The 16,130-nt window shown below is 46.9% G+C and overlaps 1 protein-coding gene across 1 annotated transcript in view; it reads right to left on the bottom strand.

Annotated features, from left to right (window-relative positions):
* Positions 1-16,130, bottom strand: part of LOC124616020 — a 174,784-nt gene that overhangs the window by 34,361 nt on the left and 124,293 nt on the right. Inside the window, exon 2 of the mRNA XM_047144238.1 lies at positions 4,369-4,636. Coding sequence (XP_047000194.1) covers positions 4,369-4,636 — 268 coding nt within the window. The remainder of the gene's footprint in view (positions 1-4,368; positions 4,637-16,130) is intronic.

Genomic DNA, 16,130 nt, shown 5'->3' with positions numbered 1-16,130 from the left:
CGGACGGATGGATGTGTACGGGTATGGAGACAACCTCACGAAACCATGCATCCTGCATGTTAGCAGGGGACTGTTCAAGCTGATGGTGGCTCTGTAATGGTGTGGATTGTGTGCAGTTGGAGAGATATGGGACCCCTGATACGTCTAGATACGACTCTGACTGGTGACACATACGTAAGTATTCTGTCTTATCACCTGCATCCATTCGTGTCCATTGTGCATTCCGACAGACTTGGGCAATTCCAGCAGGACAATGCAACACCCCACACGTCCAGAATTGCTACAGAGTGGCTCCAGGAACACTCTTCTGCGTTCAAACACTTCCACGGGCCACCAAACTCCCCAGACATGAACATCATTGAGCATATCTGGGATGCCTTGCAACGTGCTGTTCAGAAGAGATCTCCATCCCCTCGTACTCTTACGGATTTATAGACAGCTCTGCAGCGTTCATGGTGTCAGTTGCCTCCAGCACTACTTCAGACAATAGTCGAGTCCATGCCACGTCGTGTGGCGGCACTTCTTCGTGTTCGCTGGGGCCCTACAGGATATTAAGCTAGTGTACCAGTTTCTTTGGGTCTTTATGGTAGAGTTTCTGTATATTTGCCCTTCAAGCTATTGAATTTATAACTGTCAGATTAGTGTTTTTTTCTGTTTTCTAAGTGATCTTATGACGGGTACAAGCCAAAACCGGTCATTGTGGATCATACTGTTATATGTTACCAAGACAGACATTTATTAATAAAGTATCAGTAGAGATTTCAGTGTCTTAACGGTTGTGGCACGCCACTTGACTCGGTAACGAAATCAATATTTGCGCTTGACACCCTCCGTGAGGCTAGACAGAATTATTGCTTTTTGCGAAAAGTGCTTCAAGTAAGAAGTGTGCGTGAGCAGTAACAGCTGTCATTGACAGAATTATGTACCAATTACGACCAATGACTTGAAAACGAGAGAAACTGGTGCTGCAGCAGTTACAGAGGAGAGGAAACCGAATAGCGGCTACAAACACACAAGAAATTACCTCAAGATCAGTTCGATATTCTTCATCGCCGATATGCGTATCCTTCTGTCTCCTTTAGTCGTATGTTATGTCTGCGTTCAAGTTCGACGACTGTCAGAGCTCAACTGCACGTCAAGATACTGATGGGCTGCGCCGTCTAACATGTTAATAACGACGGCAAGGTGGACCATTGCAACCTGTGGCACCACAGGGGTCTTCCGGCCACCAATGCCATACGCTCATTATTATTATTGTTACAAGACCCTCTTCCCGCCCAGCCTGGCTGGACGTCTCCAAAGCAGTGAAGCAGCTTTTGCTTTCTTTAAGTCAAGATCTCCCTGAGCTGCGCAATAAATATTTTTATCATACAACTGTATTGAGTGGAACGTGGAGTAATAAATGCCTAATATATTTTCTACTCAGGACAAGAGGCTCTGTGGTACACTACCCTATTGTCAAATTTCCTTTTTCCATGAGAAATGCAAATTAATAACGCATTTCCTTGTTTTAACCTATTTGGTTCCCAATCAGCTGTTTTCGCTCCAGGTGAGCTGTGCTCCAACCCAATGCATCTGATCACTGCAAGTTAAACTTCAGCGGTCTCGCGACCAAAAATCATTAAAATGGGTAAAACACATAATATTGAAGGGTGCGTACATAATTTTTGTGTCCAAGATCGTACTTCCACAAAATGTGTCGCCCAGCGTGCGGGGTCGCAAAAACAACAATGGCCACATCTGTGTAGTTTTCATTTGACTCACCCTCATACCAGGCGTTACTCCTGGCTCAGTATTCTATTACAGAAAGGAGGATTCAGACTGAGGGAATGCAAACTACGAGGGACGTTCGATAAGTACCGAAACACATTCTTTATTGACCAATTTCAGTGGAAAAAATGCGTAATTTGTTATGAGACATCGTGGAATGTTCCCCTCTCAGCCCCTATAGTTTCAAGCAATTCCGATATGTAGCCTTCAAAATGGCGCCTGTAACGGAGGTGCGTTCCAAGCAGAGAGCTGACATTGTGTTTCTTTTGCTGGAGAACGAGAGCATCTCAGATATTCCTAGGCACTTGCAGGATATCTACGGAGACCTGACAGTGAACGAAAGCATGGTGAGTCGTTGGGCGAGGGGTCTGCTATCATCGCAACCAACTCGCCCAAGTCTGTCACATCTCCCGCGTGCAGGGCGGCCGCATACACGGCTGTGATTCCTGCAGTGTTGGAACGTGCGGACACTCATTCGAGGTCATTGACTGATCCCAGTGTGAGCGTGGGATTGATCTGTTATTCTGCGCAACGGATTAATCTCAGATGTACCCTTTACCCTGTGGCTCCTGCAAGATGCAATTTCCACCCCCACACTACTACAGAAGTCAGACAGACGCTCCTAACGTTCTAAATAGAAATGACTGAAAAACTTTCAGCAATAAACATCTTCTGGAGTCGTCCGCTGTAAGGAAATGACACAAAAATTCACAAAATTTCTTACGTAACTAGTGGGATACTTGGGTACTGGAGTAGTGCTAGTTAGTGTAAGAAAAACATGAAACTAACGAAAATTATTATTTATTTTGCAAAAATTCTGAGAAATCACAATGGCACTTTTAGTTATGAATTTAACACGTTATTTCCTGGTTCTTTTCGGAATGTGAAGTTACCTCTCAAGGATAGGATACGCTAATGAAATTTCCATACAAAGTTTAAGATTGTTATTGACTTGGCAGAATGGCTGAGAGCCGTGCCTACTCAACTTGAATAATTATCCTTTAGAATGTTGCTAGGTACGGTCGAGGCTGCCGCGTGTGAAGTGCAGTGAAGTGTACTGTTGTGGAGGAAATATGGGGCTCGCAGTAGCTGTAGCGCACAATACCATAAGCTGCAATGACTGCTGTCTGCGCCGCTCGCTGCTGACAAATAAGGTAACTCTCGTTCTATCTGGATTGACCTTCGCCAATCAAACTCTCCCTACCCTATTCGTCCCAAGTCTAACTATTGGCGTGGTACATCGGTCAAATAACCAGTCCACCGTGATGCCACTCAAAATTCGCTCGCAGACGTTCAACTATAACTCTCTCCGTTCACACGCCACAATAAGCATGGCGGCCAACACAGTGAACAACGCTTAATCGCAAGGACTCAATATAGAGTCGCACTCCGATTCCCTCTCGACAGAGGTGCTCTCCCGGTGAAGTACTGAGGACAGACTTGTTCCTCGCTCTTTGAATACATGTACGAGCGCACACATTCTCGTTACGTGTTTTCGCTCCAAGAGCAACAATGTAACGGCCCCTCTCCACGCCAGACGTGAATGGGTATATCTTTTGGTCTCTTCCATTACTCCTTCAGCTCAAGGCATCAGGAGTATCGTCTGCAAATCACCATTGCTCTTCTAAAACGGGAGAATGACATTTCGTTTAAGGTGACCAATCCGGAAATCTGTAGCATCGGCGTTTGGCGTTTGCTGTCTCCCTATGAAAACCTCTGAAACTGTGTGCTATGTGTAAAGAATGCGTAGGCTGGTCGCTCCCACACAATGTAGTGGAATTTGCTTTTAAGCCGAACATGGGGTCGTTCCCCCTTTTCATTCGGGCCAATGCTATCTGCTCTACGGGCGGACACCGGCCGGCATAGACTGAGTCGTCCTCTGAAGGGACCAGCCCCCTGGCGTGCGGTTTGCGTCTCCCAAACTATAAGCAAGCCCCTGCGACCGTCGTGTCTCGAATGTGTGTGTGTACGCCAGCCTCGAGTATTTCAACCATGGTGCGCTTACTTGTTATTTGCATATCGTTTACATGAATTCATACAACATTGACTTTATCTTACCGAGTTTCGGTTCGAATGAAGCGTCTCGATGTGCGGAATATGATTGTGTGGGCGGAATATGTAAGCAATGAAGGTCAGGAGACCACGACGTCTTACACCAGTCGAACAATGCAAACGAACTTGTCCTTCTCCAGGCCAACGCAAAGCCTTACTGAAAGAAGCTCACAAAACTTCATTGGACTATTCTTCACATCCAACATATAGCCCGAATTTCGCATCTTCCGACTTCTATTTGTTGGGACCCATGAAGGATGCACTCCGCGGGAAACATTACACAGATGGCGGGGAGGTTACTGACGCAGAAAGACATTGGCTTCGGCGTCGACAAGTAGAGTGGTACAAAGTGGGCATACAAACCCTCCCAGTAAGTTGGCGCAAGGCCGTCGCTTTGAACGGAGAATATGTTGAAATGTAGGGTTTTATAGGCAACAGTGCGGGGAATGATGTGGTGTATTGGAACAGCGAACGAGTCTTGCATTACTGCTTTTACGCCCTTCGCCGGGATGTGGCCACAGCGAGGTCGCAGCACGAGGTACGCACCTTGAGCTTGACGGCCTGCGCGGCGAGCTTGCGGCGGCGCCCCGCGGACACGATGAGCGCGGCGGGCTGGAGCGCGGGGGCGGGCAGCGACGGCACCCCCAGGCCGCCGTACTGGCCGCGCGTCACCTTGACGACGGCGGGCAGCCGCAGCGGCCGCGGCCCGGAGACCAGCTCGCGCAGGTACTGCGCCTCGTCCGACCAGCGCGCCGCCGCGCACACGATCTGCCCGTCCGTCGCCGCCATCCTAGCGACCGCCGGTCCGCCGCATCTGCAACACCCGGGAGGGCGCACACTCACAGTCCGTTCACCGAAAGATCAGGAATACGCGCCTATATAGGTGACTTAAGCTGTATACAGCTTCTCCTAACACTTAGAATACTACATGCGCGCGTCCTCTATATGCGATTTCAGTATGTGAGGACGATTTTCTTTAGAACTACACTAACGGGAAAAAAATCGCAACATCAAGGAGTTTAGCGACATATACGGAAGTTGGTAGACAAGTTACTACATTTGAAAGATGATTTGATTCAAATGGCTCTGAGCACTATGGGACTTAACATCTGAGGTCTCCCCTAGACTTAAAACTATTTAAACCTAATGACATCACACACATCCATGGCCGAGGCAGGATTCGAACCTGCGACTCTAGCAGCACCGCGGTTCCGGACTGAAGCGCCTAGAACCGCTCGGTCACAAGGGCTGGTTTAAAAAAAAAAAGGACCTTCATTGTCTACTGACATGTTATGCGACACAAAGGAAAGTAGGAAAGTACCGTCTCCAGTCAGTAAGGAAATCAGTTTATAAAACTTCACAAAATCAGACAAACTCACTTCTGAAAGAGAGCGCACTGATGTTTACATTACATCAAATATTACAGAATAATTTTCTGTTAGTAAGAAAGTTACACAATATTTCAGACAACACGAGGATGATAAAAAAAAAGAAAGCAAGACATGGTAAAGCAAGATGCGAACTCGCCACACATGGTTTTATAATTCAACACTTCTGCCAACTATGCTGCGACGAACTTCTAAAACACGTGACCTTGTATTTTATGTTGAGATCTTCGGAATGCTTTAATCGTCGGTATGTTATTCATTGACATTTAATCATAACAAATCCTACCAAGAACAAAGCGTTTGTGATGAACCTTCAATATGCAGTTCCCTCAAAAGAGCGTACTTATAACATGGGAGTTATAGGACACGAAAATTTTTTGACCACCATTATGGAGTTTCCCATAATTTTATTACAAAGAATTGTATTTTCTGCGAAATGAATAATTGGATTTTGAAGAGTGAAACGTTGTTTAATATATCTGTTGGCAAATTTCTAGACAAAACTATCAAGTTCCGTTTATGTCTGCAGGTAGTTTTCAGTCGCAGCTTTCCAGAATGCTTTAGAATAGCAACAGTAATCAGTACCTTCGGGTGTGTCCTTTCTCGCAATACTGCTCCTTAAAATTTAAAATTATAGTTTTCTGACTTAATTTTTATGGGGAAAGTGTTTCTCAATGTTAACTAGAATACAGTATTTGAAATTCTGAATGTAGCAGGCGTAAGATTATCTACAAACTGTACACAAACCAAACTGCAGTCATAACAACTGAAGGATATGAAAGGGAAACAGTAGTTATTATTGAATGTGCATAGTAAGCTCGCAGAAAACGAAACCAAACAGGCGTTTGGGAGGAGAACTAAAGCTTTGGCGGGAACAGCTTGGGAGAGGATCTGCACGGAACGGATAGTATATGGAGAAGCAGTTGTAAAATGAGCAAAAGAAAAGTAAAACGATAATAAAGGAGTGTAGTAACATCAAGTGATAGAGAATTTTACTATTAGAATAACAAGAAAACTGGTGATGGCCAAAGTAGATAGGATATGAAATGTAGACTGGCAAGACAAAAAGTGAAATTTGTGAAATGGCTCAAAGGGCTCTGAGCACTATGGGACTTAACTGGTGAGGTCATCAGTTCCCTAGACCTTAGAACAACTTAAACCTAACTAACCTAAGGACAACACACACATCCATGCCCGAGGCAGGATTCGAACCTGCGACCGTATCGGTCGCGCGGTTCCAGACTGTAGCGCCTAGAACCTCTCGGCCACCACAGCCGGTCGAAATTTGCTAATATCGAATGTAAATTTAAATGTTAGAAAGTCTTTTCTGAAGGTATTTTCCTGAATTATAGCCTTGTGAGGAAGTAAATCATGGATGATAGAGTTCAGGCAAGAGGAGAATAGAAGCTTTTGAAATAGGGTGACAGAGGAGAACGCTGAGGATTAGATGGGTAGATCGTGTAAGTAATGAAGAGATACTGAATCAAACTTAACAGAAAAGTGGTTTACGGCGCAACTTGACTAATAGAAGGGGTGGATTGATAGAACAAATCTTTAGGCATCAAACTCCGTTCGAAGAGGAACTGGAGGGCCCAACGGTACCGACCGACTGTCTTGTCATCCTCAACCGAAAGCCATCACTGATGCGGATAGCCGAGCAGTTCTAGGCGCTACAGTCTGGAACCGCGCTACCGCTATGGTCGCAGGTTCGAATCCTGCCTCGGGCATGGATGTGTGTGATGTCCTTAGGTTAGTTAGGTTTAAGTAGTTCTACGTTCTAGGGGACTAATGACCTCAGAAGTTAAGTCCCATAGTGCTCAGAGCCATTTGAACCAGTTATATAAATACAGAGAGTAAGTCTAAAGGAAGGCAATAAAATAAATAAACGTCAATCCTCTCTGATATGGACTCCGATACTCGAGAAGTATTTTGATGTGGATATGGAGGGCCACGCTCTACCGGCGTTGTCAGTTTTCGTGACCTGAAGCTGGTACTTCGCGATTAAGTACCTCTTCAACTGGTCTCACAAGCGCTGAGAGCACTCTGCTTCCCAACAGCGCTCGGTAGACCCGAGCGGTCACCCATCCAAGTGCTAGCCAATTTCCAAAGCGCTTAACATCGGTAATCTGGCAGGAACCGGTGTTTTCACTGCGTTGATGCCGTTGGCATGTGGCATGGTAATGAGGGGAACTGTCGGAGTTAAAAATCATAGTGGGAGATCAGGGCTTGTTTATACCAAGTAGGTTAACATGGATGAAGACAGCAGTAGATATACATGGAGGGAAAAGTTGTAGTGGTAGATCAGGGCTCTTCTGTACTAAGCATACACGGAGGGAAAAGTTGTAGACTAGAGTGCAGAGCTGCATCGAACCAGTCTTCGTACTGAAGACCGCAACAACAAAAATAGTATGTTTAGTTACAGTACACGGCGCTTTTGACACGAAAAACAGGAACCTCCAATGCTGGGAGAGACAGACCTTGCAGTCAAACTCCCGCAGCAGCGTAACAAGTAGAGGCAGACCGGTGAAAACATCAGGAAACATTCGTGCTGGCGAGCAGAGCGCGTAACCCGTGCCCTGTGCCGGTGGTCAGGAACAAGCCCCAGCTCTGCCGAACCGGATCCAGGATTAGGATCGCCGACACACAGAACGGGATCCGCGCAGCTCGTAAAGCAAACCGGCCGCGCTATCTCGCTCTTGACGCGAAAGAAACGGCCCGCGGAAGCCGTAATACGTGTGTGGCGGGTACGCCGGGGCGTTCAGCTTTCCTGTAAACAAAACGACCGGCCGCCGCCACCAGCGTGGGCTGTCGCACACCGCAGCGCGACCTTGGCCGGCAGACGCAAAAAGAACGTCCACAGTCGCCGGCGGGACGAGGTGTGAGAATGCGCAAAACAGGGGCCGCGCGTGTTTCGTAACGAGCTGCGACTTTCAGCTGCGCGGCGGAACTAAGTGCTAGGAGTTTTCCAAACAGGGCAGTCTGTTCGTCGCGCCTCAGGCACTGTTTCTACTTCAGAACAGATGTGAGAGGCAGTTGTCATACTCACAAGGCAATACGACCACGAAGTGGTTAGACAGGTCACTCGTTCGTAGCTTCTGAATACATCATTAAACTAATATACACGAAAGCAGTAGCTTTATCAACCTTAAATTTTATTTTTAGCTTTGAGTGAACGCTCCATTTACAGATGATGTCGCACAAAATCTCATTTCGAATGAAAATCTTCAAGTATCTCACGGCCCCACGCCATCGCTCGCATAGGGATGGTAAGGTTACTTTTTCAAGTGGCATGGACTGGACCTCTCCGATTTTCTTTCATCCTTATAGATGATACAGGCGAGCGCCCCGAAATCAGTTTCCTAAAGCAGCACGACCCAACTCTCAAAACAACTCGAAAAAACTAATTTTGAAAATTAGAAAAATCTCCATTCGCTGCTGAGTAAGTAATGTAGTGGCCGACAGCTGAGCGCCTGGAACTAAAATCCTATAATCGAAAACTAGGTGGGTCGATTCTAGTTAGTAGTAAAACTTTTTTTACTTTTTCTTAAATTGTGTATTTATTATCAAATGAAAATGTTGATTAAACATTAAAATTAAACTCTAAAATAAATTAATAGTTAATACAGACAAATGAAGTGCCTCAGTCTCAATTAAAATAGTATATAAAATCATAATAATGGTCAATCTCTACACAGAAATAATATTTTATTTTTTGTTTGATGTTTTGCATTTCTGTTTATTTTGAACACTCACATTTTCATGAGATTAGATTCAAAATTTTTAATTAATGTTTCGATTTGTCAATAAAAATTGAATATTATTAAAAGTTTAAAAAAGGTGTACCTTCGAGAATCAAACCAGAGGCCTCCTGATTATACGTTTTCATCGCTACTCATTTTTTCACATCAAAAAAACACATTTTGGTACATAATTTTGTTACCAAAAACAAGTTTCATATAACAATTCTTGTTCTTCTTAAATAAAATATTCATATCGCAATGAAAGTAAAAGAAATTTAAACGTGTAAATAAAAAATAAGCGCATTCTCCTCTTCTGAAGACTTATGTGTGGAACATGGTAGTGTCTTATAAATGCAACACGATACCTTTCTTTTCAGCTACCGGTGACTGTATTAATGAGCTTGATATGTTCTGTACTTCAGTACGTAAAATAGCTTGGCGCATAACGCAGTGATGCAGATCTGATCGTTGATCGCGACTTCCCGTCGTGACATTACGGAATGTCACTCTACTGTTCCACAGAAAGCCACTAATGCGTACCTACAGGTGCTTTACTTTCCACTGAAGTGCTGAAATCCATTCGAGTGCAGCGGTCTATCTCATGGTAATGGTGCGCACGTTTAGAAACAACGTCAGAGGTGACTTTCCGATCGGTACAGCAACAGTTACAGTGGCGAGACACCTGCTCGACATATAGGGGTGATGATTAACTTTTTCTGATGTGTGTACCTTGCTGCGTCTGTTCTATTATGTGTTTACGTCGTACTTTTATTCATTTGCTTGGTCGTGTGTACCCAAGTGCACTGCCTTCATTAATTCAAAATTAAACAACCACAGAACAAAGTTAAAGTTCACTAAACCGGAACTAGTGGGTCGGCGTGGGCGATCAGACACTATGGTGGAAGAGTAATACCAGAAAATCCATTAATCCTCTTGAAGTCCTTATCAGCACAGCAACAAAGAGTCCGCATAGCAGTCCGCAGTCGAATACGGCAGACGGAAGCCAGGAGACAGTAGCGGGTCTCGCGGATGACTTCGGGAATCTTCGCTCGGCGAGCGACACGCCCGTGGAGATCCCAGTCGCTGCTCGTAAGGGCATTTCGACCTCCGGATGGCGGAACCTCATAAGGCATCGCGAGCGCTGCCCATCCTAAGCCGCCGTATCCCGCAACCTCTTTGCCGCTATAATGTCGATCAGATCTGTGGCGGGATCGATATCGTCATCCGGGCGAGATACAAGAGTAGTGAAACCAATTACTAGTCTCTTCACAGTAACAGGCCTCTGAGACGTGCACTTGACTGGCCGCAGTCGCAGAATGAGAAATACGGATACATGCTATGACCGATTACACGAATGTCTGTGTCGGTCGACGATGATCATCTCTGGGCGCCTTATGAAAAGACACATCGGCTGATCCAGCCGCCAGTTTCGCAGGGACTGTGTGAGGAGCCGAGACACGCCCGACAGACGTATTGCCGTGACGTAGCTAACAAAGTGAGTCTCTGCGACGCGCACACAACGGGTGGACGACACAGTGGAGACACCAACACATTCACACGCCTAGTAGGGTGTAGGAAATCCGTTGCAGTCGTGTCGGAATGGATAAATACACGTCCTGCATCGTTTATATCATTCATCTCACAAAATTACGTGAAGTTCAGATAACCATGATAGAAGTGGATAGAGATCAGGCACCCGTCTCTCCAAAGTACACTACTGGCCATTAAAATTTCTACACCACGAAGAAATGCAGATCATAAACGGGTATTCATTGGACAGATATATTATACTAGAACTGACATGTGATTACATTTTCACGCAATTTGGGTGTATAGATCCTGAGAAATCAGTACCCAGAACAACCGCCTCCGGCCGTAATAACGGCCTTGATACGCCTGGGCATTGAGTCAAACAGAGACTGGATGGCGTGTACAGGTACAGCTCACCATGCAGCTTCAACACGATACCACAGTTCATCAAGAGTAGTGACTGGGTTATTGTGACGAGCCACTTGTTCGGCCATCATAGACCAGACGTTTTCAATTGGTGTGAGATCTGGAGAATGTGCTGGCCAGTGCAGCAGTCGAACATTTACTGTATCCAGAAAGACCGTACAGGACCGGCAACATGCGGTCGTGCGTTATCCTGCTCAAATGTAGGGTTTCGCAGGGATCGAATGAAGGGTAGAGCCACGGTTCGTAACACATCTGAAATGTAACGTCCACTGTTTTAAGTGCCGTCAATGCGAACAAGAGGTGACCGAGACGTGTAACCCACACCATCACGCCAGGTGATACGCCAGTATGGCGATGACGAATACACGCTTCCAAAGTGCGTTCACTGCGATGTCGCCAAACACGGATGCAACCATCGTGATGCTGTAAACAGAACCTGGATTCATCAGAAAAAATGACGTTTTGCCATTCGTGCACCCATGTTCGTCGTTGAGTACACCATCGCAGGCGCTCCTATCTGTGACGCAGCGTCAAGGGTAGCCGCAGCCATGGTCTCCGAGCTGATAGTCCATGCTGCTGCAAAGTCGTCAAACTGTTCGTGCAGATGGTTGCTGTCTTGCAAATGTTCCCATCTGTTGACTCAGGGATCGAGACGTGGCTGCACGATCCGTTACAGCCATGCGGATAATATGTCTGTCATCTCGACTGCTTAGTGATACGAGGCCGTTGGGACCCAGCACGGTGTTCCGTATTACCCTCCTGAACGCACCGATTCCATATTCTACTAACAGTCATTGGATCTCGACCAACGCGAGCAGCAATGTCACGATACGATAAACCGCAATCGCTATAGGCTACAATCCGACCTTTATCAAAGTAGGAAACGTGATGGTACGCATTTCTCCTCCTTACACGAGGCATCACAACAACGTTTCACCAGGCAACGCCGGTCAGCTGCTGTTTGTGTATGAGAAATCGGTTGTAAGCGTTCCTCATGTCAGCACGTTGTAGGTGTCGCCACCGGCGCCAACCTTGTGTGACTGCTCTGAAAAGCTAATCATTTGCATATCACAGCATCTTCTTCCTGTCGGTTAAATTTCTTGTCTGTAGCACGTCATCTTTGTGGTGTATCAATTTTAATGACCAGTAGTGTAGATCACAAAGGCTCATTAATATTGAGATCTTACGGCTGAGGAGATACGACATTTCGTCCTCGAGCTCACAAAACCAGTCCCGGACGATGCGAGCTGTGTGAACAGGGGTCCTGTCCTCTTGGAACACATCATCACCATAGAGGAACAAACACAGTACCGTGGAATGGATCTGAGCAGCGAAAATCCTTAAAGGTAATGTGACTTTGTGGTGTAAAAATGCAACAGATTTAACACAACAATATAATGAAAATTATAGTTGCTATTCACCATAAGGCGGAGATGGCAATCTAGCGCCATGTGTGTGTGAGTTGCGTTTTAGTGTATGCATGAGTGTATGTTGTCTAATTTTGACACAGGCCTTGTTGGCCGAAAGCTAATTGTATGACAGTCTTTAGTTGCGCCTTTCTGCGACACAGCATCTGTGCTATAGGGTAGGTAGCAACTATCCTTTTCATTATATTGTTAGATTTCCATCGTTTGAGTCAACCAATTTAATACCGCGATATGTCTGCCCAGATCGTCACCCAACCGCCCCCTCCCCTGCCGATGTTTCACTCTTCACGCAAACTGAGCCAGAAGTTGGAAACAGTGAGAAACAAGAGTCATCCGACCACACTTTCATTCAGTACAGGTTTTATCGTTACGACTCCACGTTTCCCTGTAACGGGCATCACTGACGACTGGTATTCGCATTTCAGCTCGTTCTGCAATTCCCTGTGTATAGAGTTCCGTGTTGTTTTGGTACTGGCAGGATTCGCTAGTGCGACATTCAGTTCTGCAGTGACTTGCAACTGTCGTTCTCTTACTTTTCGTTACAGTCCTCTTCAATGACCACCTTTCACCACCATTCAACACACAGTTTCGTCCGCGTTGTGACCTAGCGGAAATTGAAATAAGAACACCGTGAATTCATTGTCCCAGGAAGGGGAAACTTTATTGACACATTCCTGGGGTCAGATACATCACATGATCACACTGACAGAACCACAGGCACATAGACACAGGCAACAGAGCATGCACAATGTCGGCACTAGTACAGTGTATATCCACCTTTCGCAGCAATGCACGCTGCTATTCTCCCATGGAGACGATCGTAGAGATGCTGGATGTAGTCCTGTGGAACGGCTTGCCATGCCATTTCCACCTGGCGCCTCAGTTGGACCAGCGTTCGTGCTGGACGTGCAGACCGCGTGAGACGACGCTTCATCCAGTCCCAAACATGCTCAATGGGGGACAGATCCGGAGATCTTGCTGGCCAGGGTAGTTGACTTACACCTTCTAGAGCACGTTGGGTGGCACGGGATACATGCGGACGTGCATTGTCCTGTTGGAACAGCAAGTTCCATTGCCGGTCTAGGAATGGTAGAACGATGGGTTCGATGACGGTTTGGATGTACCGTGAACTATTCAGTGTCCCCTCGACGATCACCAGTGGTGTATGGCCAGTGTAGGAGATCGCTCCCCACACCATGATGCCGGGTGTTGGCCCTGTGTGCCTCGGTCGTATGCAGTCATGATTGTGGCGCTCACCTGCACGGCGCCAAACACGCATACGACCATCATTGGCACCAAGGCAGAAGCGACTCTCATCGCTGAAGACGACACGTCTCCATTCGTCCCTCCATTCACGCCTGTCGCGACACCACTGGAGGCGGGCTGCACGATGTTGGGGCGTGAGCGGAAGACGGCCTAACGGTGTGCGGGACCGTAGCCCAGCTTCATGGAGACGGTTGCGAATGGTCCTCGCCGATACCCCAGGAGCAACAGTGTCCCTAATTTGCTGGGAAGTGGCGGTGCGGTCCCCTACGGCACTGCGTAGGATCCTACGGTCTTGGCGTGCATCCGTGCGTCGCTGCGGTCCGGCCCCAGGTCGACGGGCACGTGCACCTTCCGCCGACCACTGGCGACAACATCGATGTACTGTGGAGACCTCACGCCCCACGTGTTGAGCAATTCGGCGGTACGTCCACCCGGCCTCCCGCATGCCCACTATACGCCCTCGCTCAAAGTCCGTCAACTGCACATACGGTTCACGTCCACGCTGTCGCGGCATGCTACCAGTGTTAAAGACTGCGATGGAGCTCCGTATGCCACGGCAAACTGGCTGACACTGACGGCGGCGGTGCACAAATGCTGCGCAGCTAGCGCCATTCGACGGCCAACACCGCGGTTCCTGGTGTGTCCGCTGTGCCGTGCGTGTGATCATTGCTTGTACAGCCCTCTCGCAGTGTCCGGAGCAAGTATGGTGGGTCTGACACACCGGTGTCAATGTGTTCTTTTTTCCATTTCCAGGAGTGTATTTTTCCCCTTTCCCTGTATGCAGTATAAATCTTCGAAACTGTGCCTCTTGAAACAACGAACATTTCATCTACGTAGCACCCAGCATTCGAGCAACAACAATTTGTCAACGTTCCAATTCAGTTAGCTCCGACACAATGCTCTCATAGCTATACGGAACACTGTTCCGGCCACGACCGACACTTATAGCTTATTGAGGCCACTGCGCAGATGCCGTTCGTGGCGAAATACAAGAGCGCAACCTGCAGGCTTGGGTAGCATCTGCATTTATGTTCGAACATACAATTCAGGCGCTGTTTCCATATTTGTGTCCAATCCCCGAATGTCGCTATAGAAAGTTATTTGGTGCTTAATAATTAAGTTTTTCAAGTATTCAGAAGCTGTGGAACACTGTTGACAGAATATATCACGTTTCTCCTAATCTCAATTCTGGCTGATCCGTTTGGTACGAGAATATTTACCAATACGAGTGTATGTATTTGGCCGTGGCAACTGCCTTGAGTTAATGTAGAGACGCGGACTGACCGCTCAAACGTCAGTGCTAGGTCGCGTCCCACACTTCCACCTCGGCCGGCGTCGCTCTAGAAAGGCGCGGCCAGCGGCACAGACTAGGCACAGTATTCCGGGCACGCGCCGGATTACGTGTGGTGGGGACCGGCTACCGGCTACCGGTTAGCGGTTAGCCGCGGTGAAAGCCCGCCCCGAGCTAACGCCGGCCTCAGGCGCCTGACGGCACACTTACACTTGCAGCTGGCTCAGCTCTCGGACTCGAGACACAGCACCTGCCCGCCTCCTGTTCTCACCACAATGGCGCCAGCTGCTCTGTCTTCTGGTGCGTTGCGCGGTGCCGTGTACACAGACTTGCTGGTACAGTCACCTCAATCGCATGTTGAACGCTACCTACTCATAGGAGGAGAAACGGGAGCAGAATTCTGCAATGACACCAAAAAAGTTCGAGAGTGGACCAGTAAAAAATAAACAAAATTTGAGATGGTGATTTTAATGCTTCAAGTGTTCTACATGGTCTCCATATACTTGAGTGCAAAGCACAGAATATTCATACAGCCAAGAGACACTGTCAAAAAACTCCTTAGAGATTTAGTTCAACTTCCGCCTATCATTGATTGAATGTCGATTATGTCAACAAACCGTTGACAGTTCGTCTAAATTTCCGCACTTTATCGATTTGTGGTAGGTTCATATTGGTAACAATAAGTCTCACGAACAATGGAGATTTTTTCCCAGAAAAGAATTATCCGCATTTTTCATTTGAACCAAATCGCGGCATGGGTCCGTACGTCATTATTTTCGTTCGACAGCCAAGGTGTGCGGGAGAATCTTGCACAGGCTTTTCTCTTCTCCAAAACGTCCAGCAGAACGTCCTGAAAACTTGGTTTAGAGATGTTGCTCTACTGCGATTTTTGACACTACAGTGATGACTCACTACTGCCGCACGTCCACTGCTTAACACTGCTTGCTCACGTCTGACTGGTAGAATACACATCTGTCGTTTACAGTTGTTACTTGAAGCTGCCACAGTAGTTACTGCGCTGGCGTCGCTTATACGCCAGGAATAAAATCGGTCTCGGAACTTTTAGGACGGGCGGTGTACATAATGTCCAAAACCTGTAATGTCAAAATCATATTGACAGCACTACTTCCTAAAGCGAATATTTAGATACGAGGAAACAATATTGCCTAATTCCAGACGTCAGAATTCCTACAAAACTCCTGACTGCTTCAGTTGCCAATAATTATACTGTAGTTTCGTT

Source organism: Schistocerca americana, chromosome 5 (genome assembly GCF_021461395.2).
Source record: "Schistocerca americana isolate TAMUIC-IGC-003095 chromosome 5, iqSchAmer2.1, whole genome shotgun sequence".
Taxonomy (NCBI): Eukaryota; Metazoa; Arthropoda; class Insecta; order Orthoptera; family Acrididae; genus Schistocerca; species Schistocerca americana.
This window is presented reverse-complemented; position numbering and strand designations above follow the sequence as displayed.